This window comes from Euprymna scolopes, chromosome 7, assembly GCF_053919585.1.
Source record: "Euprymna scolopes isolate OS-2025 chromosome 7, ASM5391958v1, whole genome shotgun sequence".
Classification (NCBI taxonomy): domain Eukaryota; kingdom Metazoa; phylum Mollusca; class Cephalopoda; order Sepiida; family Sepiolidae; genus Euprymna; species Euprymna scolopes.
In genome coordinates, this window is record NC_136488.1 from 50917298 (window position 1) to 50940552 (window position 23255).

The 23255-nt window shown below is 29.9% G+C and overlaps 1 protein-coding gene and 1 pseudogene across 3 annotated transcripts in view; one reads left to right on the forward strand and one right to left on the reverse strand.

Moving 5' to 3' along the window:
* Positions 1-23255, reverse strand: part of LOC145279739 (uncharacterized) — a 454893-nt gene that overhangs the window by 101963 nt on the left and 329675 nt on the right. For all 3 annotated transcript variants that reach the window (XM_080131038.1, XM_080131037.1, XM_080131039.1), the window contains 13 exons: positions 22826-23158; positions 21520-21682; positions 20385-20551; positions 17956-18276; positions 16544-16694; positions 16083-16255; positions 14846-15061; positions 13546-13659; positions 7124-7237; positions 5410-5622; positions 2894-3055; positions 1610-1780; positions 169-495 (listed from right to left, as the gene is read on the reverse strand). In XM_080131038.1, coding sequence (XP_079987164.1) covers positions 169-495; positions 1610-1780; positions 2894-3055; positions 5410-5622; positions 7124-7237; positions 13546-13659; positions 14846-15061; positions 16083-16255; positions 16544-16694; positions 17956-18276; positions 20385-20551; positions 21520-21682; positions 22826-23158 — 2625 coding nt within the window. The remainder of the gene's footprint in view (positions 1-168; positions 496-1609; positions 1781-2893; positions 3056-5409; positions 5623-7123; positions 7238-13545; positions 13660-14845; positions 15062-16082; positions 16256-16543; positions 16695-17955; positions 18277-20384; positions 20552-21519; positions 21683-22825; positions 23159-23255) is intronic.
* LOC145280555 (U2 spliceosomal RNA) lies at positions 4663-4887 on the forward strand (annotated as a pseudogene).

Here is a 23255-nt window from a genome sequence, read left to right on the forward strand (position 1 = left end):
AAAGGAATTAAACGTTATTTTTAATACCGGGCAACACCAGACACATCTGCTAGTTCTAAATAATTTAAAACAGAAGTGTTAATGTTACATTTGCAGATTGGGAATTGGAGTGGAGTGAGTGGAAATTTATTTTACCAAATGCATTATGGTTATTTTAAAATTAATTACCTTTAGGAGAGCAGTCGATCTCTCCATGTTGTCTACGTCTTGAGCACTGCTTTTGATTGATGAAATTTTATTCTCATCAGCATCAAGCCACGCCAAGAGAGGATCGTAATAATCTTGAAACTCTTTTGCTGCACCAGTCAGTTTTTCCAGCAATTCCATCCGTTTGTTGCTCGAAGATACCAATTTTTCCCATCTAGCCTGCAATTCTGCAACCTGTTTTTCAATTTCCTTTTGCTCTTTGGGAATCAGGGAACTCTTTAGTTTCCTGGCGGATTCTTCAACAGATTCAACTCCTGCTTTTCTATCATCCAAAAGTTTTTTAAGGAACTGAAATGAGAAAATTAGAATCCCCCTCATTAAATATACAGACTCTTCAAAGTTGGTTAGTGAGCCAAGATTAAATGTGCATTATTAATTTATATACACTTGACATTTCAATAAGCTGACATTAAACTTAATCTTTGGCTTCTTGAAAGAAAACCTTATTTTTCGGAAAATGAAACCATAAATAGTCAAGAAAAAAAAATTGTATATTAAATGCCTTTGCAATAATAGTAAATATAAATTTATTTTCTGTCTAAAAACTGTTTCAAAAGTAATGTTACTTTGTGTTGAAGATAGCGTTGGGATGATTAATCGGAATCAGAAAAACAAAAGAGAATCTATGTAATTGATAAAACAAAAGAGAATCTATGTAATTGATAAAAAAAAATGCTCAGAGACATGGAAGGGTTGGAAGAAATATTGTTTTTAGGAGCTTTTGCAACATGGGTTTAATTAAAAGAAAAAAAAAAACATCTTTGGCCTGGTGAAAAAAGAAAACCTTGTTCTTCAGAAAATCCAACCATCAGAAAGTATTTATGTATTAAACACTTTTGCAATATGTGTGCAGCAAAAAAGTATTTATCTAAAATGAAACTGTATAAGTAATGTTACTTTTTTGTTGAAATTAATGAGTTGGAGCATTAAAGTAAACTGAATGTTTTGTTTTTTGCTAGTCATTGCAGAAGAGAATTGTAGTGAACAAACCACGTGTGCGTAGTTCCCCTCTGGTGCTCCATGTGAAATGATGCCACAAAAAATAGTGAAGAAATGATGAGTGAGAGTCAATGCTGCCTTCACATTTTCGCCAAGTTTCAGAAAAATCTAATGGATGGAGCAAAAGTTATAAGGAAACGTTTCTGAAACTAAACATGGCTTACACTTTTTTTACTAAAAAAATATTGGTCCGGATATAGCATATAATCATTGAAATAGATGGAATTTTCAAGTTTTGTTAGCAGAGAAAACAGACTGATAATTCATGTAAATTTGTCAAATCTATTGCTATATGGGTTTAACTTAACCATACTAAGTCGTAAGTATATATTAAGATATCTATCTAATGATTTTAGTTGATCCCTTGTTCTAAATAAGCAAAACTGATCATTTATGTTCTTACTTTTTGTTCTTGGAGCTGAGCTTTCACCACCTTATAATCAGCTGATGGCGCCTTCTGGTTTGCAACCATTTCTTCTGTTTCCTTCAGCCAGGTCAGCACAGATTCCAAGGCATCATTAAATTTGCCAGATTGTAATAAAGCATCATCCAAACATCGTTCTCGTTCTTGAATCTGAAAGATAAAGAAAACGTTTAGCTGTCAAATAGATTCGTCTTCTTCAGAGAATAATAGTTTGGTTGTTTTGTGACACATTAACCCTTTTTAGGTCATTTAATCTCGAATCAAGTCATTTTTGTAAAAGTTTTTATGCTTCAAGTTCTTTATATCTTCAAATATATAATCATGGTGTTTGGTTAGGTTTTGTGTAGAGAAAAATTGTATTTTTGGGTTTGAAAAACATAATTGAATTTTTCAAAGAAAAAAAAAAAAAAAAAAAAAGCAATAACAATGTATCTGTGCATTTTAGGCCAGGAAGGCAGTATCCTCAGAGAACATCAGTAAAGAAAAATAAAATAATATGCCATATAATATTCAACCTCACATCATGCCAACTGTTATATTAATGGGATTATTCTTTCTGCATATTAACAACTACAGTTTCTAATATTTTTAGGTGATGTTTAGATAATGCTGTATACAGTGCAGAAAATGCATTGTCGCTATAAGCTTTATCACAAGACTTGTTCCCAAATAAACATTCCCCTGTGGCAGATCTACCAATTTGGATGTGCCTAGATACATGCAAATTTTAAATTATTTGTCAGAAAAAAGTACTGAACAATTCTCACCTCTAATCACTAAGTAGTACACCCCATATAGTTTGCTTCATATCAACATTGAAAATTATAAAGAAAATTTATGAATGATGAGGATACTATTCTTGCAAAAGGAGAGAAATACTGCAATCTTCAATTTATAAACAATTTATTATATAGAATCAATGTTTATTATTAGAAATATTAAAGTTTAATGTAAAAGTTATTCATCCAAAACCATTAATCTGACTTAAACATGAATAGCCAGATTAGTCATATGAACTTGATGTGAGCATTTTTTATTTTATTAATGGAGTTCTCCATTCTTTTGTGTCAGGGATTTTGATTCAAGGAATTTATAAATAGGAATAAACTCATAAAAAAGCTAGAAAATAAGAGAATATAAATGATTATAGTAAAACAATTAAAAAAAAATATTTTTCCTATTTTTTTTTTGTTTTTAGGAACCTATGTTTCATTGCTTCTTTTGAAAGTTAATAGAAAGAAAAAAATATCTTCATTCACTGACCTTTTCATTCAGTTCTGACCACTTGTCACCCAAAATTTCCAAGTCTGAATCTAATCCACTCGTACTAACTCCAGGAGGGGCAGACTGAATTACTTGTTGGACTGCTTCATTTACGTTTCCAACGTCTTTATTTAAAGGTTCGATTGTAGATTTTACAAACTCCTGAAAAACCAAAAAGAAACTTTGAAATTTAACTCCAGAGCAAAAATGCAAGAAATTATCAATGAAATGAAATCCTTACTATCTTATTACATACTTTATCTCCAATAATTTTCAATAAATTGAACACAATTTTCAATAAATTAGTTTTATAGTCACTTTCATCATTGTTTTCTGCCGTATGGTTTGCAACAGGTATACACATTCCAATATATTATCACATTGACACACTGGTTCTCAGATCACCAAAGTTAAGCAATGATGAGCCTGGCCAATACCATATGGGTTATCATTTTGGAATACTAGGCACTGTACACATTATGCTGGGACACAAATTTCTAGGTTAGTATCTGGGGATATATTTAAAACCATTGCGAGAGATACACCTTCAGTCTTCATTAATACATGCATCTAAAAGAAAAACTGATAGAAAACCAGAGGTCTATTGTCGGTTCTGTCTCAATTGTACCGACTGAGATTAGCAGTTGTTCCAAAAAGTATGGATGGTTCTACATAAAGCCTTTATTAATATGAACAAATCATCTGTGTGGATTTTAGAAAACTTAGCTGTTGTGTGAACCTCATATGTTGAAATTGATGGGAGAGTCCATTTTATGTATATTCAAATTTAAAATTGGTTAAAAAAAAATTATTTTTGAGTTAACTACAAAAATTTATCAGTGAATTGCAAAATTCATAACAGCTCATAGCTTAATAGCATTTTGATCAAAATTTTTTAAATCATATTTTAGATAAAGAGTACACGCAATAATTTTTTCACTTGTTTCCAGATAGTATTTATTTTTAGTTATATATAAAAGAAAATACAAATTTGTTTGCATCAAAACAGAATATAGAAAAGTAATATCGTGTAAGGAGTTGAGGCATGAAGAAATAGGTCTTCTCATTTAATTCCCAGTAATTAGTTTATTTATTAGCAATATGTATTTATGTAGTTAAAAAATTAAAGAAATAAGTTGCTTGTTGAGAAAAATAATTTCTTATTGATTAAGGTGTCAAGAGAAAATAGAGGTTGTGACAATTGTCATACAGTCTTTCATGATCGCTTGTGTGAACATATGAAACACTTTATTCAATGTTGTGTTTATTGTTAGTTATCCTTGTATTAAAATTCCATTTTCATAATCATCTAGAAATCTCACCTGTCTGTATAAATATATGTATGTATGTATGTCTGCCTAAAACTTTTGACAGAGGTGACGGATATTCATGAAATCCATATCATTTTGGAGCTCAACCCTTTCGACGACAAATATCGAAAAATTGGCCAAAAACATTAATTCCTTCACCCTCAACTGGGCACTTTTCTACAGAGATGGTCGATTTTTTCACTGACATTTTTTGCAAGTCATTCAATCCTCACGTTCACGATGCCGTTTAAAAGGTATTATTTCGACCACCCATGACATAACAAACATAGTAGACACATCAGTAAGGCAGTTTTTTTTTCATCTCTTTTTCCTCTGGCACATTACGGGTTCGAGCCTACTTACTACTCCTATTTTTTATTTATTTTTTTTGCTCTTGCAATTTTCCCTTTCTTTTTTTTTGCTTAACACCCTTACACACACCTCCACTTTCTTTTCCACATCATTTTTGGCCTTTTGGTCAAGATCAAAGTGTAGTATCTGTTCTTCAGATGCTGCACTTCCATTTCTTGTTCTCTTTCGGTGGAGGAGAAATCCTTCACGACCGAGACAATTTTTATTTTTGTACCTTTTCTCCACGTTAAAAAACGACCCTGGTGTCTAACTCTGTCCCGTGGGGAGGCATAGTAAATAGGTACTACATTTTTTTTTTTTGCTCAACACACACCTCTGGGCAATGCTGGGCACCAAAGCTGGTTCATCATAAAGCCAATTAAGAAAATGGTTTTTAATCTTAAGTTGGTGTTTGTCTATTATGTTTGGATATAAAAGAAATGCATTTTAAATAAAAACACTATTACATAATTAAGTGTGATGCCGAAGTTAGTAAAGAATTCCAAAAATTAAAAAAAAAAATGGTTGAATAGAAAAATAATTACACGCAAAAATTTATCGAATAGTTCTAGCACATCCCCTGCTCTATACTTTTTCATAACTTTTGCAATTTTTAATTTTGACACGATACATAATTTTCACTTAAAGTGCATTTTTAAAATTTTATTTTTTAGATATCCGATTATAATACACAAGTACTGAACAAAGAAACATATTTTCTCAAAATTCAAATCGATGATATGTGAAAACATTGCAGAATGAAAAGAAATTAACAGACAAAAGAAGTATGGAATTAATTGGCATAAATAAAAAAAAAAAAAAAAAAAAAAAAGAGACCAAAAGTGTTCAACTGACCCTTAGTTGTTCTTGTTGACCTTTGATAGCAGCCAGATTGCCACCAACTGGTTCTTGTGTTTGGAGTTTTTCTGTGGCACCATCAATGGAACCATGAACCTTTCGTAGCATTTCATTTATGTTGTTTGTTTTGTTCAATATGTCGTTGGCTTCCTTTTCATAGGAATCACATCTTTCTAACAAACTAGCGTAACGTTTGGAAACGGATTCAACCTAAAGGAAAACAAAAACAATATTTAAGATATATAAATGTTGGAAATTTATATTTATTATTTAAAAAATTACACTATGGTCACAATAACAGACTTGTGAAAGCAAAAATTAAAACTAGCTTTTGCTTTAAAAGGTCATTTTTAATTGAAGATCCTTTCATGCATCTAAAAAAGGTAGGCCAATCACTGGTCTGTCATGCTCAAGTCTGAAATAGGATTTTTGCTCCTGTATCACACTTAATTTGAAAACATTTTTATTGCTAAACGTGCAAAACTAATGAATGCATCATATTTAGATTACTTGTTTTCATCAGATTACTTGTTCTCATCTTGAGTGTTTGTACCTTTGTTTGAACCTTTGTCAGGCACGCTGGTCGCCATCTTGCATGTCTAATGAAGGCTACACTGAATTCCAATTAAAACCTATAATATAAAGCTGAATGTCTGTGTGTGTGTGTCTGGTCATGAATAGGCTCCTATATGGTTGACTATTTTAAAAAACTGATTACATATAATGATAGATGTATCGAGACACAGGAATGGGTATGTTTGATCTGGCATAATGCACGATTCATAAAAATTGTGGGGTCTGCGTTCATGCCTGGTCCACAAAGTATGGAAATAAAAAAATTTAAAAATTAAAAAAAAAACGTTTACAAGTATTTTTGATATAGATGTACATAAGAATACTTTGATAAGTATGTTTTAACTTAAATAGTGATGGTATAATAAAATTGTGGGGTATGCGTTTGCACCTGGCCTCCATAGAATGGAAATAGGCACAAACTTTAATAAAGACTTTTCATATCTATCTGCGTAAGTATACTTTGATAATTATGTTTCAGTTTGAAGAAATATGGTATAATAAAATTATGGGGTGTTTGTTCGCACCTGACCTCCATAGAATGGAAATATGTCACAAAGTTTAACAAGGTTTTTTAATATAGATCCAAAGAATATTGTGATAAGTGTTTCAGTGTGAACAGGTATGGTACAATAAATTATGGAGTTTATCTATTTTATTTTTACTGTCATCATATTTTGCTTTGGTCTTGATACCCCCAAATTCAACCCAAATTTACAACCCTTCCTTTTCATAACCTATCATACTTTCATAAATCAGAGTCCATTTTCTGTAGGCTGTTTTTGAACATAGTCAACGACGGGTACTTTTGCGAGTAATATATAAGATCAAAGTTGTTTTTTTAATAATTCAGTAATATTCAGGTAATTTTTACTGCATAATTTTGAAGCTACCATTGTAACTTATTAGATTTGACAAAAAAATTATCAGTTGAAACCATTGTTTTTTTTTATCTGAAAACTCCATTTATCGACTACAAAATCTCGTCCCAATACTGTAGAAGCGCCAAATTTTCATTGTTAAATGCAAAAATTTTAAGAATAATCATTCTTATTTTTTATCAATTACACTTGGTTGCATAGAAAATACAAATAATTTGCAACTAACATCAGTTAAAAAAACAGAACAAACGACTCACCTGATTCATAAATGTCTTTGAATCAGACACATAACCGCAAGCAATCATTGATTCGCAATCCGTTTTGACTTTAGTCATCAAATCTTTCTTTGCGGACAACTTGTCTTTGAATGCCTGAAAAGAAAATTTGCAAATTTAAGGACTTTTAAGCATTTAATTTTACATAAACATTAATTACTAGAAAACTGCAACTCATTTGACAAATCTACTTATATATAAAACACCTTGTGTAGATGTATGCAAGTTCATTCCCTATTGGCTCCAAAACGGCTGAACCTATTAAAAAAAAAAATTCATGCAAATGTCTGGGAGTGTTCTTAAGTCTTGTACTGGAATACCCCCATTAAGTATCGAAAATCATTAATCAACAAAATCCAGTTAAAGCAGGAACAGTCCAATTTTTAAAATTAACACCCTTATACAACCTAATATTACAAGTGCATTTGAGAAGGCTTATTACCACACAAGCAGAAGGACTCAGCATATAAAATCAACAGTAAGTTCTTTGATAAAACAGGGGTATGTTTGAAATGAATGCTTTATCATGATGCTTGACTTTGACATTTTGAACTTTAATTAAAGCCATTACACAAAAATAATTTTAAAAAATTAACAGCAGGTTCTCTACAATGCAATGTAAACTGCAATGTACACTACAAGGTGTTGTGGACTAAGTCACTGCAGGGAGGAATGTGAAGCTTCCTTCTGATGCACAGTGGTGGGTTCTTGACTAGAGCAGGGAATCAAGCAGTTTGATCGAAAAATGGGTGATTTCAGATTTCGATGACAAAAGTATTAGAAGTAGTGGTGGGACGATTAATCGGAATCGGAATCGTTAATCGTAAGAATCGTGTATTTTGGGAGGTATCGGAATCGGAATCGCATCGTTAAAAAATACCTTAATTTTCCGATTCCTTCCTTACGATTCTTTTAGTCTGATGTTGAAAAATAGGAAAAAATTTCCTGATATTTCTAACCGCAAGAGAGAAATAAAAAGAAACCAAAGAAATTCATTATTAACAGGGCAATGCTTAGTGCCCCTCCCTTACAAGGTTCATTCATTCAGATCTATTGTAATCAAAACTACAAAAGAGTTAACTTGAAAAGAAGTATGCAGGGCTCTACATTGCGAGTAAAAAAAAAAAAAAAACGCTTATCTTTTTGGCGACTGTTTTTTTTACTGACAAATCTTCTAATAGTGAATGAAAATGCTTTTTCAACTTATATTTTCTTAAAATAAAACGAGCAAAGTCAAATTATTTAAACAGTAAAAGGTTTAATAGAAGAATATACTTTTTTTTTCTTTTTTTAAAAGAAGGCTTTTGAAAGAAATATCTCTAAAATGAAATTGATCACATTGTATTATTTCGCAAAGTTTTGACAGTAGTCGGTTTCTTTTGAAGTTTCAAAAAAATCGACCCCATACCTATCTCTTCCAAACCTAAAGTTATTAAATAACCCCTTCGTTAATTTAAGGGTAATTAATTCAATTCAGTCAAGTTTTTTTTTTTTTAATTTCATTGAAATAAAATCCATTATTTTTTTTTCTCCAGAAAGATAAAACCCTGAATTTGATTATATTAAAAGCAGAATAATATAATCTTTTTTCTAGAATTTTAAATTGAAAATTAAAAGTGTTTTGCGCAGTTTTTTGCCGAACGAAAAAGAAATTAATATATATATTTTTAAAAGGTTTTGTAATCAATTAATTTTTATGTCTAAATAATATTTACGATTAATTAAATTATTTCATTTTAAAAAGTATTTATAAATAGAATTTTACTAAGGACTTATAGTTTAGCAATATTGAACCGCATCAACCATGTGTGAATTGAACACAGTCAACCAAAAAAAAAATTCAAAAGAAAATGCGGGTTTGTATTACTGTACACATAGATTCGAAAAAGTTGTCAAAAAACAAATATATAACAAATAAATGTTATCAAAGGCAAGATAAGTTATTTTTCTACCAAACTGGATATATTTTTTGGGTTTTTATTCAATGTAACATGTTTATTCAGCTCGGAAAGCATACAGTGTTTACCGATGTATTGGAAAATTCAAAATGGCGCCCGACACTCTCTTTAACACGGTAAGTTCAGGAAAAGATGTTATAAATAATAAACTATACAAAATACTGCTAGAAACTCGCTCAATATATGTTACCGTGACATATTTTGACATATATTCGGTGTTTTTTTAATAGTATTTTGTCTAGTTTATTATTTATAACACCTTTTCCCGAACTTACCATGTTAAAGAGAGTGTCGGGCGCCATTTTGAATTTTCCAATACATTGGTAAACACTGCATGTTTTTCGAGCTGAATAAACATGTTACATTGAATAAAAACAAAATAAATTACCCAGTTTGGTAGAAAAGTAACTTATCTTGCCTTTGATAATATTTGTTTGTTATATATTTGTTTTTTGACAACTTTTTCGAATCTATGTGTACAGTAATACAAACCCGAAAATGCATATTTGCATTTCATTATGTAAACTTTTATAAATTGGTTTCAAAAATTAAATTCTATAAGTTTTTTTTGTTAACTACCGGTTGGTACAATTTACCGTCCCATGCCTTTATATTTTTTTCTTGTTGTCTTTTTTGGCGGATTATTTTCAATTAATTATCCAAATAAGTGACTAGCTTTAAAACAAAATTTAATAGTAAATTATTTGTTTACAGATAAACTGAATTTTCTAATATGGCCCAAAGTCCAAAAAAAAGTCTTTTTGAAGATGATGAGTTGAAAGCCATTTGCAAAGTCTGTCAAATTAAAATATCGCGAGGAATAAAACCATCTAACATGACCACAACCAACATGTTAAAACATTTAACTATGAAGCATCCAAATAAATTGAAGGAGCAAAATAAAAAAGAAAAGGAACAAAAAATAACCAACTAGTCACTGAGAGCAGTTTTATTAGTGAGGGTCGAAATCGCAGTGTCTTTTTTTTTTTTTTTTTGCATACGTCACCATCTAGGTGTCACCATTTTTTTTTTTAACCCTCCTTAACTTCAAAGAGTAAATACAATATATACAACTAAAAAAATAATTTAAAAAAATGCTGATTCCATTCATGAAAAATTCTTTTAACTAGAAATTAAAACTTAGGTAAAGATAGCTGACTGACAGCAACAGGAGCACTGGTTAACTACTGAACCATGTGGAAAGGTGTGGGAGGGGGGAGGAAAAAAAAGGAAATTAAATGATGATAATAAATTATGATAACCGTCTTTGAAAGGCACTAAACTCCTAAAATTTACTTCTTTAAAATTTTAGGTGGCATTCCCCGGCGATTTTAAAGCACTCTCTCTCTCTCTCTCAAAAAAAAAAAAAAAAAAAAAGATTTAATTTTTAAGTTTGGGAAAGATATATTTATTATAACCAAATTTCTGTATGAAGACTGGATCTACTTTATTGGACGTTAATTTGTGAGATAAGTTATTTTTCAATGTTTAATATGTTTTTAAAGTTTCAATTATCAATTAAATTTTTTTAATTGCATTTATTTTTCAATTTATTTAAAAAAACAGGGTTTTAAATGTATTTTTCAAGGTAACAAGCTTCGAAAGAAGTCTAATAAAAAAAAATCACTTAATTTTTAATTTCGACAACCCTGAGAATTTAATTATTAAAAAAATATTGAAATGTGACATTTTTTTATTTAACATTTCTATTAGTTCAATTAATTTTCTTTCAATAATTCATTTCACTCAACAAACTTCACCATTTTTTGTTTGTTTTTTTTTAATCTTTTTCTGTAATTTTGGTAATTATGTTTGCTCAATTTTATCTAGTATTTCATTTGTTTTTTATAGTGGTATCATTTTTATATGTGTTCCTTTGATATACCCTATTTCAAAATTAGTTTGGCTAAACTTATTCTTCACGTTAGAAACAACGTGTAAAAGCAATGAAAAAGTAAGGAAAAATAATAGGTGTTAACTACTCCTTGTGAATTATGGAGGTCTGAAGAACTGTCGTCACAGATACAACTATCAATAGCTAAACAAAAAATCGTTTTTAAAATTCCTTTAATTGTAACTTTTCGCTATATCTACCTTTTGGTATAAAACACAAAAACTTTCAATTAATGGTATTTCTCATATATGGTCGTTAACGTTGGAAAGGTTATTTTGTATCTACGGCGCCATGTCACGTGGTATATTGTTTTTTTTTTCATTACGCACGTTCATTTATAAATTATTAAATCAAATATTTATCTTTTTTATATTTAATTAGTATATATTTTCTTTCTCTTCTGCTATATTTTTTTTATTTAATTCATTAAATCTGTAAATTATGAGGACCAAAATAATGAATCGTGTGTATTTATTCTCTAATTTTCTTGTTTTTGTTCTGTTATATAAATTATATTTTATTTGTTTTTTCTCTGAAGGATAAATTCTATTTTCTTTGAGTTTTTTTTTCTGTATTCCAATTAAGTAAAATAAATTTTCTCTAAAATAAATTCTGCTAATTTTTCCGTTTAGTTTACTATATAATAATTTTATTTAAACCAAAACACGACGGTGTAGACATAAAATATCTCTTCCAAAGTTAGGGAACATATTTGGGAACTACCGACCATAAGTATAAAACTACCTGGTATATTTCAAAACAATAAATTCCCTAGGAATCGGAATCGTATTTGGTATCGGAATCGTTAATCAATATTTTCCTGGAATCGGAATCGTATAAAAATTAGGAATCGTCCCAACACTAATTAGAAGTAGAACATTTGATCTTCATTCAATTCTAGACAATGTATTATAAAAACCATAATGTTTACAGATATGAAATTTAAAACAATTTAAACAAGACTGATAAAAATCAGTTGAAAAACTGTAAATTTAAACTGCAGTGTTTATAAAAGAATGCATGTGGAAGGAAAATAAATTTTTTTTTTTTTTTTTTTTTTTAAATATTGGTATACGAAAAAAAAAAGTAATGAGATAAAAATGAAAATTATTTTCATTAAAAAATATTTTTTTAATTGAACAATTTGATTAAATTTATGCCCACAAAAAATAAATTGAAAACATTTACATTTATAAAACAATTGTTTTTTTAATCTTTTATAAACAGCTAAGATAAATGCTTTATTTAGGTTTATATTTAAATTGGATATAAATGAAATTTTTGCACCCCCTCCCTAAAAAAAAAGAAAAAAAAGAAAATGAATGTAATCTTAGCTAAATAAATATATTAAGGAATATATTAATGAATAGTTAACATTTTTGACCTGATAAAATCCCCCCCCCCCATGAAAATTATTATCCTATAATCATGTTTTTAAATACTACAATCTTTATTTCTTTTTCTTTCATTTTACTTCAAAGTTCTCAAAAATCAGGGACTAACATTTGATCTTTATATATAAGATGCATAGATATTTGAATAGTCTATTAAACCACCTTTATGTCTCAAAATGTTCAGTTAGTAAAGAAGTTGAAGAATATTAATCTTCCTCTACATAATTGAACAGTTAAATGTTATAATTAGGGCTATGACAACAGAATATTTCCTTGTTTTGACTCTCGAGTATATATCCGACAGTTAATCAACCAAGAATCACATCACTATATAAAAGCATATAATATATCAACAGATACACACCCGAGAGTCAAAACAATGAAAAGAATATGCTGTTGTCGTAGCCTTAGTTATCTTTCTTGTGATCTCTTGGTCTTACTGGATTCCAAGAAAAGAATTTGTCTAGTCTGGTGGAGTACCCATCTTAATGCTTTTAATATAGGCAACATCACTTGAAGGCTCACAATTCCTTGCATAAGCCACTGTGAGTTAACCATATCAAGGAGATCTTATTTGGGCCGTGAATACAATGTGATTTTGAATAATTACTCAGGTTTTACTTCTAGGGAAAAGTATCTTCATGCCATATTGTCCTGACAAATGTTTTTACAGAGAAACCTTAGATACTCAACAACACTGTTTAGTAGGGATTCAAATGGTCTCACAACTACAATAGTTAAACAATTCAAAGTGGCTATATAAATCATTCATCTATTGACTATTATAAAAGTAATTCAACCATTCAGGGCAAAGTAAAGAAAATGGATGCTAGCTCTATTCATTTTGGCTTCCATTACATTTGAACAATATACTGCAGAAATTTACAAATGTTGTATCTACAATAAATAAAAAAAAAAATAGATTAATGCGTTTTAAAGCCTGCTTGTAAGATTATAAAGTATAGAAATATTTTTACAGCTTAAAAGAATTATCTCCCTTACTTTTTGATTGAGTCTAAAGTCAGTGTTGATTGTTTAAATTGCAAATGAATCAATGTCACAAGGGAGAGTATGTTAGTGCTATTTTTTTGCTATTGCTAAAACACTCTTTGAATTCATGATCTGAACAGAACTTTGAAAAGGAAAATGCAGACTTACCTTCATATCTGCTATTTGTTTTTTCAACTGAGTTGCATCTCTTGCAATTGGGAAATGCATGTTAAATTCAGAATCTAAAGTCGATAATTCTGCATCAACTTCTTTCATTTGATTCTGAAATTTTTTGAAAAAAAAAACAAAAAAAAAACATTTAGTAGTTTTATTTTGAAATAAGAAAATCAAATTTTATGGCTAAATTATGAGTGACATCTTGAAAACAGTATGAAGAAACAAAGATAACTTTAAATAATTTAAATTTTTGCAAGCTTTTGGAAAGCCATTCTTAATATGGGGAAGCAGGCATTGGAAAAATTAAAATTTGCTAAAAAATAATTTTCTTTATAAAAAACTAAATGAATTCTGGTGTAAAATATGTTCTTTCTGTCACAAGAACGTACATCATAGAGGTTCTTTGTTTTTTCATAGGGGAGTTCTGGACCAGTGCCTATTATCTGACACGGATTGGTTACTCATTAGGGAGGGGGTTTCATATTTTTGATATTGCTTATTTGATACTTGCTTTCTGTGTGTTAGCATGAAAGCATCCCCTTGCATTTTGCCATATATATATATATATATTAGTCTTGGTAGTTTTTTAACCTTTTCAAATTGGATTGTTCCACTATTATTTCCAATGAAGTATATATATATATATATATATATATATATATATATATATACACACACACATACACAAAAACAGATATTGTTAAATAACATATATATATCGCATATTCACGTTGACACACCCGTTCTTGTCAGATCATCGAAGTTAAGCAACTGGCTAGTACCAGATAGGTGACCATTTGGGAATTCTAGGCACTGTATGGGTTCTCCGCTTATCTCAGCATTGTTTCCAGTCGTCCTGAACCTCCACAGGCCACTGCCAATTAACAATGTTGACTCAGGAGAAGTGTGGTTGAAAATTACGCAACTCTTGCCACAAAAATTCCACGCACAGGCATCCTTGTAGTGGGTATTTATAGTCTGTCAAGACTGAAGGAAACTACCATACACACACACAAACATGTGTGTGCACGTAAGCTTGTTTTTATTGACTTTTTTTTTTTTTGTAATTGTGTAGTACATTGCATGTTTCTCTTTTGATCAAGAGTAAAATCAAGGGAATTGTGTAAAAGAATATTTTCTTAAAATATTTTTGTATAAATATAAAGGCAATAATAATTATAATTGTGTTAAGCACCAAATCAATTACCAAAGGAATACATTGCTCAAAAGAGAAAATAAATATAGTTAATCAACTGAAAGAAAAAAAAAGAAAATTTTTTGTTTTTATTACCTTGAATTGTTCAGTGGAATTGGATGCTGTTTCCATATCTGCTAGCAAAGTAGAAATATCAGTGGAGACTTGGTTGTAGCTTTTCTCCACATCAGACACTTTATTATACAGATCTGACAACTTTTCTACAGATGGCTTATCTGTAGAATAACCATTTAAAATGCCTTTGGCATAATCTATTTGATTGGGAATTGGGTAAATCTCTTGGTTTATAGCCTGAAACACACAAAAAATCTTTGTCAAACACACAGCTTTGACTAAAAAATTCCAACTATTCATATATATATATTTGCTAATTTTTTTAAAAATAGCATGAAAATTCTTTTTAAATAATTTGTGATACACTATATTTTCTGTTAATAAATACATAAACATATTAGGCTGTTCAAAACAGATAAAAGCTATAACTGGTTGACTTGCAATGAGTGCTTTATGCAAAACTTTTAGAGTAAATAGGATATTGTGGTGACCAACCTATTAATCCTTACTTGTGCATCAAACAGTTACCATAATACTTAGTTTCCTGCACCTTATAACAAAGATTCATACAAAATTTCAGCTAGATCGACCCAGTAGTTAATACAAAAAAGAAAAAAAAAGTGAAACGGACAGATGGACAAACTAAGAGAAATATAAGATCGATGACATCATGGTTGAATTCAAAGATAGTGTTAATTTTCCAGTAATTAAGTGGAAAATCTGAAAATGAATTAGAGTGGTTAGATTTTTTCGAAGACTGTCTTAATGACGGACGTTTTTAATGAATTTTTATGATTGGATTGTTCCATTATTATTTCCAATGAAGTATTTATTGTTATACAATGATACTGAAAAGACTTTTGTTTTCAGTTATAATCAGAGTGTAGTATCTGCCCTATACTAAGAGCAGGAGAAATCCTTCAGGAGTGTGACAATTTTAATTTTTGTCCAATCCAGAGTCTTCCTTTGTGGAGAGATGGATATCTTCCACATTAAAGTCTAACCTTGTGTATAACCATGTCCTCGTTAAGAAAAGTTAAAAATTTTAGTTTTGCCTGGTCAGCTTATTTCATCTAAGAACAATTCTTAGAATTGTTTCTAGAAAAGTTATGGTACTTTGATTAAACAATAAACAAATTTTTCATTATTTGACCCATTGAAAAAAAATTGTTATTGATTTATTGCCGTAAAATAATTCAGTTATTTATTTTTCTGATTCACTTTGAATATTCAAAGTAATAAAGCAAAAATGATGTACCTTTATTTTTTCAGCATAAACTGGATCCTTTGCTGCTCCAGTTGTCGTATTGTAATGAGTCTGGATTTTATCTTCAGCTCTTTTCAAGCCATTTTGTATATCTTTAATAACTTCATCAAATTCAGTCAATCGCTGAGAGAAATCTTCCAAATTTTGAATTTTCACTCCCACAGCTGTAAATAAAAACAAAACATTCATGTATCAGTTGTACCAGATTGAATTATTTTCTTAAAACAAATAGATGTTTATATTATGTGACTTTTGACACATTTTAAATTATATATTTAAAAGTTAAAGAATATACTTCCACAAATAGGAGTCTTCTGAAAATTGAACTTGTATCATATACACGAGAAAATCTTTTTTAATTAAAATTTGAAGAATCATCGTAAGTATATAGTAATTTTTATTGACAAAGTTTTTAATATATTTTGATAAAAAAAAAGAACATCAAAACCAACCTGAAGAAAGAGAATTTTGTCTTTCACTGGTTTCATCCAAATGTTTTTGGATAATTTCCTTATCAGTGTCGACAGATTGGATAAATAATTGCCCCTCACGATTCAACACATCCGAATCATGCGATAATTTAACAATATCGTTTTGCAAAACCTTAAAAAAAGAAAAATTTTACAAATACTTTTAGTAAAATCAAAAGCTATATATATTTATACACTAGTAAGTTACATTCCAACGACCAAAGGACAGAATCAACCTACAATCATAACTTTTTTCATATTTTACTTATATTAGCAAATGCCTATTTTTTTCCCATTGTCTTACACGTTTTGCTATTATGATGGAAAATATAGTCCTTGTGCCATCATACAGCTCATCAGAGACTAACAGATTTCATTATAAACCACCACAAAGATCAAGAGACAAAATCAAAAGGAGAATACTTAGGATGAGGAAGATAGACATTGAAAAAATTTAAATACTTATTTAAAAGTAATATCAAGACCCCCCCCCCCAAAAAAAAAAGAAGCAGTCGGTCTAATGAAGGAAAGTTCTTAAGATGTTAAAATTTGTTTACAAACCTGCCTTAGCATTTATCAAAAAATTAATGCTTGTGAAGTTTAATGAAGGCAAACAATTCTCAAGATACGCAATCTGGTAAAGCAAATTTGTGATTTATTAACAAAGACATTATTTATTAATGAAATTAGGAACAACTTAATTCTTTCTCAATAATTAGTAATTAGTTACCTTTAAAATTTTGGTATTTTCAAAAATTGATCTTTCAGCATATACAATACCTGGGCAACAACAGGTCCATCTACTAGTATTAAATAAAATAGTGCCAGTTTCTAATTTCCAAAAACTAAATATTCTAAAGTGTAAACAATAAAATGCCGATATGATGTAAAGCAGAGTGCAACAGTTGATTCTTGTGTATTATAATTGGATAAAAACACTATTATCTCATTATGACATGTTGAAATTAGTAAGAATTCAAAAAATCACAAATAGATAAGAGTAGAAAAATAATCACAAGAAAAAAAATTTATTGAATAAAGTAGTTTTATCTGTTAAGTTTATTGCGATCAATTCCATATGACAAACTGACTTATCTCCCTTGTTTACACTTTTGCTTTTTCAAATTAGAAAATGGTGGATTGATATTTTTTTTTTTTTTTTTGTAAAAAAAATAATACTAACAATTCTATTAAATTATTTTTGTGAATTTGGAAATTTTCACTAATTTCAACATGACACATAATTATATAATAGTGTTTTTACTGAAAATGCATTTTTTCATTTTTTTTAATGATCCACAAACACTCATTTAATCCAGAGGGATACCAGGTCTTCATATAAAGAGTAACTAAGTAAAAAAAGTTAAGAGCATCATCATCATCATCATCATTACCTGAGCTTCTTTCAGTTTCTTACAAACATCTTCTGTGTCTGTCTTTGGCGGAGTCAACTTCTCCATTTTTTCTTCGTTAATCTTCACAGCCAACACTAAATTGCTAAGCAAGTCTTGGAAGCGCTTGCCATGTTTCATGCTTGTTAAAATGTTCTGATTTCTGTTATTAGCTTTTTCCTTCACATCCGAAAGTCCACTTGACAAATTCTCTACAAATGAAGTCAACTCATCTGAAGTGCCAGCATCTTTTATTAGTTTTTGTCCTTTGTCCATTAAATCCTTTATGCTAACTTCATGGTCACCAAGTTCTTGCTGTAAAAGCTGAAATGAAATATAACAAAATTAATTGATTTGCCCACAACCCGTCTTTCTGTAAAACATTGTCACGAATGCTTTCTTGTTTAAATAAGAAACTTTGGTTGGTTTGTTTAACGTCATATCAACCCTTTTCAGGTTATTTAATGCCAAACCCTAAGAAACTTTGAAAGTCGGAAAGGGTTCTTGTTGGTAATACTTTTGTCATTAAGACAATCTGAATGGGAATAAAGTTTATTCAAATTTTTGCATTTCAAGTTATACTTTCTGTTATTTTGTTTGATCACAAGAGATTTAAAGGAAAACTCTATAATTATATATGATGTATGTATATATATTCTAAAAGTATATTATTACCCAGAGTAGTCAGACAAGTATATTTCATTTTGATCAACAAGAGTTTATAAAAATATTATGGCATTTACATTTATACTAAACATTCATAAAAAGGAAATACAATGTTTTACTATCTATATCATATTTCTCTTTGTGTCTGTTCCACTTTTTCTCAAAAACTACTCTGCTGATCTGGCTGAAATTTTGTATGGATTTTTGTTATAAGTTGTTGCGAACTAAATATTATGGTATCCGTTCAATGCACAGTTAGGGATTAATATTTAATGCAAAAATTGGCACAAATTTATGCATATTCAATCATCATTTTAGTTGAAAGCACTTGTTCTAAGTCAACAGACTAACTTTTCCTGCTTTTAAGGTGCTAAAAAGTCTAGTTTTATTTATGAAATTAAAATTAGAGAAATTAAAATATAAGAATAGAAATGTTAATGGGTTCAGAAATTAAAGTAGGAGTACACATTGATTTTTGTGTCACTAGAGGATTAAAAGTTATAAATTTACACTCCAGTAGAACCCCAGGATATGGCATTAAAAATTAGTAGCAAAATACAGTACAGTATATAATAGACATGCATATAATCAAATCACATAACACTGTAAGGCAGGGCAAATACCGTAACCACAGGCCAGAAAAATATTGTATTCCACATCATAACCTGAAAATACTGTATCCAAGGGCCACCGTATTCTGGGGTTCTACTGTACTTGCACATCCTTTTACACAATAAATATTAAGAACATCATTCAATTGCACTTTAAGAATTAAATATTATAAAAAATGAATAAAAATAAAAATAAAATAAGACAATATAATATTAGCTGATGACACAAGGAAATAAGGTTTTGCATTCTATCATAGGTGACATCAGGTGTTTCTGATGATCACTTATAATAAAAAAAGAAAAAAACTAAAAACTAATTAGATTTTAAATGTAAAGATTTTGAATACAAAAAATATTAATTTGACTGAAAGACAAAAATCTTCTGAAATTACAGGAATTGTCTACAAATTGTTTTTCTTTCACATTTGAATGTGCTGCGGTTATGAGTTTGAATCCCAGCTATTGAAGGTTAAAATGCTGTTATTTCATTGGCTGATAGATATGATCATGTGATCATATACATTTGAATCAGTTCCTGTTTATAATCTAAATGATCACAATATAGGGTCAGAATAGGTGAGAAGATAAAGGGATTTACTTTAGTGTTTATAATAAAAAGTCATGAATTTCAAACATCCAGAAATAGCAGTGTATCAGTTGTTGATTGGTTATTGGGTTTCATGGCATGTCAATTAGAGATGGGCCTTTTTTATGCCAAATTAAAAAAAGTATACCAGTGCAAACAAGAAATAAAGCTAGATATTGAACAATAGATATTAAATTGGCAATTTGATATGAATTTTGGATCAACAGGATTGTTTAACTTAGTATATTCACTGATGGCTTCAACTGATACAAATTCCTTGAGCAGCATACTTTATGGTCCAAGCAGATTCATGTAATTTTATTGTAATGTATAGGTGTTAACCCAAACAGGACTTTCAATAAAGATAAAATTTTTGTCTAAATGAAATAAAACAGTATTGGAGTGCATCTTGCAAGTAAAATTTCACTAGAAAAAGTAGAAAAGCAGCACAAAATCTTTTTTCCTTGTTATGATTATTGCTCAGAATCAGTTTAACTGGCTTCTACCAATTTGGTACAGTCTCATGTCACCAACACACAAAGTAAACCGATTCTCTTCCTCCTCCTCACCTGATCTTGATGTAGTTGTTCTTTCAGGACATCCATGTTAGCAGAAAGTGGATCAAGATTTTCCAACTTCTCCCTAAATGCATCAACCCAGACAAGTTCGTCAGCACAGTTGGCAGTAAATCTCTGACCCTCTCTTCCCGCTATGTCCAGACTATTTCTCCGAGAAACTGAAACAGATGAAAAATTTGACTTAAAATCTATAACACATTGAAAATGTGAACAACTAAAAAGGTAGCAGAACGTTATTAGGATAAAAAAATTCTAAATAATGAAACAAAAATAAATAGAATAGATTCATATTTTGTGATGATGACCTGAAAAACTTATGCAGGAAAGATTTCTGCAAATTAGAGGGGAGGGGGTTGAAATCTAGTATAGTCAGACAATCTCTTTCTCATCACTTCTGGCCCTGGGTACTGCACACAGAATAAAATTGGCATTTTTCTTTTTTCTTTAGCGTCAGATGGTTCGGGGTCGCCTGATGAAGTCTTATTGATTGAAACAGATGGCTGTTTGTAGCGACCAAATGTAACTACCTTTTTAATAAATAAAAAAATATTTTGCTCCTGTTATTGAGCAGTATCTAACCACCTCGTTGAGTTCATTGATTCCTACTTTTGAATATCTCGAGCTTAGACATATATATATATTTATGCATACATAAATTTCTTAACTTTGATATTTGTTTATAAAGCAGCAGCTTTCAAACATACGTATTCAAAGATTTTTGCAACTTTATTTAGAAGTAAATATAGATTTACTGATAATCGTGACATATACTCTGTGACAAGCAAGCAAGGTCTGTTTTAGTAATATATAGATTTTATATGTGAGGATATTAATATTCTGTATGATGAGCTACACAGAAGGAACACCGCATTAAAGAATCTAGAGATAAGATTAATACAATATTTTAAGTTAATTTTATGACATGAATATACTCTAGCTATATCTCTAGAAAAAAAGAAGAATCCAGAGAACATCCACAGACCATATTAAAGAACTATACAATTCACACAACTTTAAATATTGTAATAATGAATAAACAAATTTCCACTTTTGGATGTAATTTTCTGATTAAAAGAAAAAACTTTTAATGTCTTTTTGTTCAAATTTTCTGTTTCTATTTCCTTACCGATTTTTTTTTCTGCCTCTTGGAATATCTTTTCCACACTTGAGAGTTTGTTCTTTAGTTCAGTTCTGATCGTCATGTCTTTGGTGTTGTCACTGAGTCTGCGACCAGTTTCCCTCATCTTGTCGAGGTCCATTCTCAGGTCATCAAGTTCACTCTCAAGATCCTAATTGAAATGAAAATTAAAAGGAGTTACTTATAAATTTTCCTACATGTTACATCATCAAAATTAAAACGAGTGCAGATGCCAAATGGTTTTTGCTACTTAGCTAAATACTATCAATTATTTATTACATAAGTCAACATTCTTTAAACAAAAATCACTTTTTCCAATCTTGACTTTGGAGGATATACTCTCTTCTTCCCTGCAGTTACTTTCTCATTACAGAAGGTGCTTGTATTTCTTTATTTTCAAGTATTTTTCTGGTAAGTGCTCAATTAAGCTCCAATCTATGTCCTCCCCCCTCCCTTGTAAAACATTTACAACAAAACTCGTCTCGCTACAACCACTGTAAACAATATCCAATTCTTCCTCTGTGTAACTAAAACTAAAAGATATCGTTTATGAGCAAAGTTTCTTTTCAAGAACTACTCCCCTGTGGAATACAATACCATGAGGTTGCTTCTTAGCTGATTACAGCATAGTCATTTTCAAGTTCAATGTTAAAAAATTCTTGTTGAGTCATTCTCTTAATCAAATTCTGCCCAGTTTCTACCATCATTATTGATCCTCAATGTATTGTCTTACTGTCCACCTGACAAAACTCATTAACTCTTATCCTCAAGTGGCCTTAATGAACAGTAACTCATTAATGCATAAAAGAAATTTTTGTTATTAGTTTGAACATAAAAAAAAAAAGAAGACAATTTGAAATGCGGTTCAAATCTACAAATGTTCAAACTAATAACCGAAATTTCTTTTATTAAAAGTGTAAATCATTATTTAAAATAGAAACACAAGTTAACCATGAGTCTGCATATCTTGATCTGACAATGTAAAGATGAGCCAAAATCCTATCTGGTTCTTATTTCTTAACCATTACTTGAGAGTGATAGAAAGATATTGTTTTTTTTTTTTTGACATTTTAAATCATTTCATTTTTAGAATCTGAGTTTGAGAAATTTTTCTGACTTCTACTCCTCAAAGCAAATTAGTTGTTCTAAAAGACAGAACTGGTAAAAATTCCCAGACAGAGCAATAAATGTTTTCTAAATCTGAGACTCAAATTCCATAGCTCTGGTGGAGAGTGATATACGATCAATTTCTTATTAAATGCTGTTATCAAGTAAAAAAATCAATAACATTTACCTTCAGTTGTTCAAGTGATTCTTTTTCTTTATTAGAACAAACGACCACTGGATCGAGAGTATCAATCTTTTCAACAAAGTTATTCAGTTTTGGTTGGAGTCGAGCAAGTATGTCTTGGAAACTGGCACTCAAATCTGTCATTGAAGAAAGATTCATCTGCCTATCGGCTAGGCGACTTTCTAGTCTCTCCCAAGCTTTACTGATTGAGTCCATTCGTTGGCTGATTTGCACGGAATCCTTGCAAGCTGGTTCGCATTTATCAAGAACAGAATGTCCAGCCTGAATGAACTGTTCATATACTGACTGTTGGCTTTGGAGCTCCTCTTGAAGCACCTAAAAAAAATCAAATAAACAATAAAAATGTGCGTATTAACCTATCAATGCAATTTCTACTGTCGTTGAAGACAATTTTAAAATAAAAGCATTAATT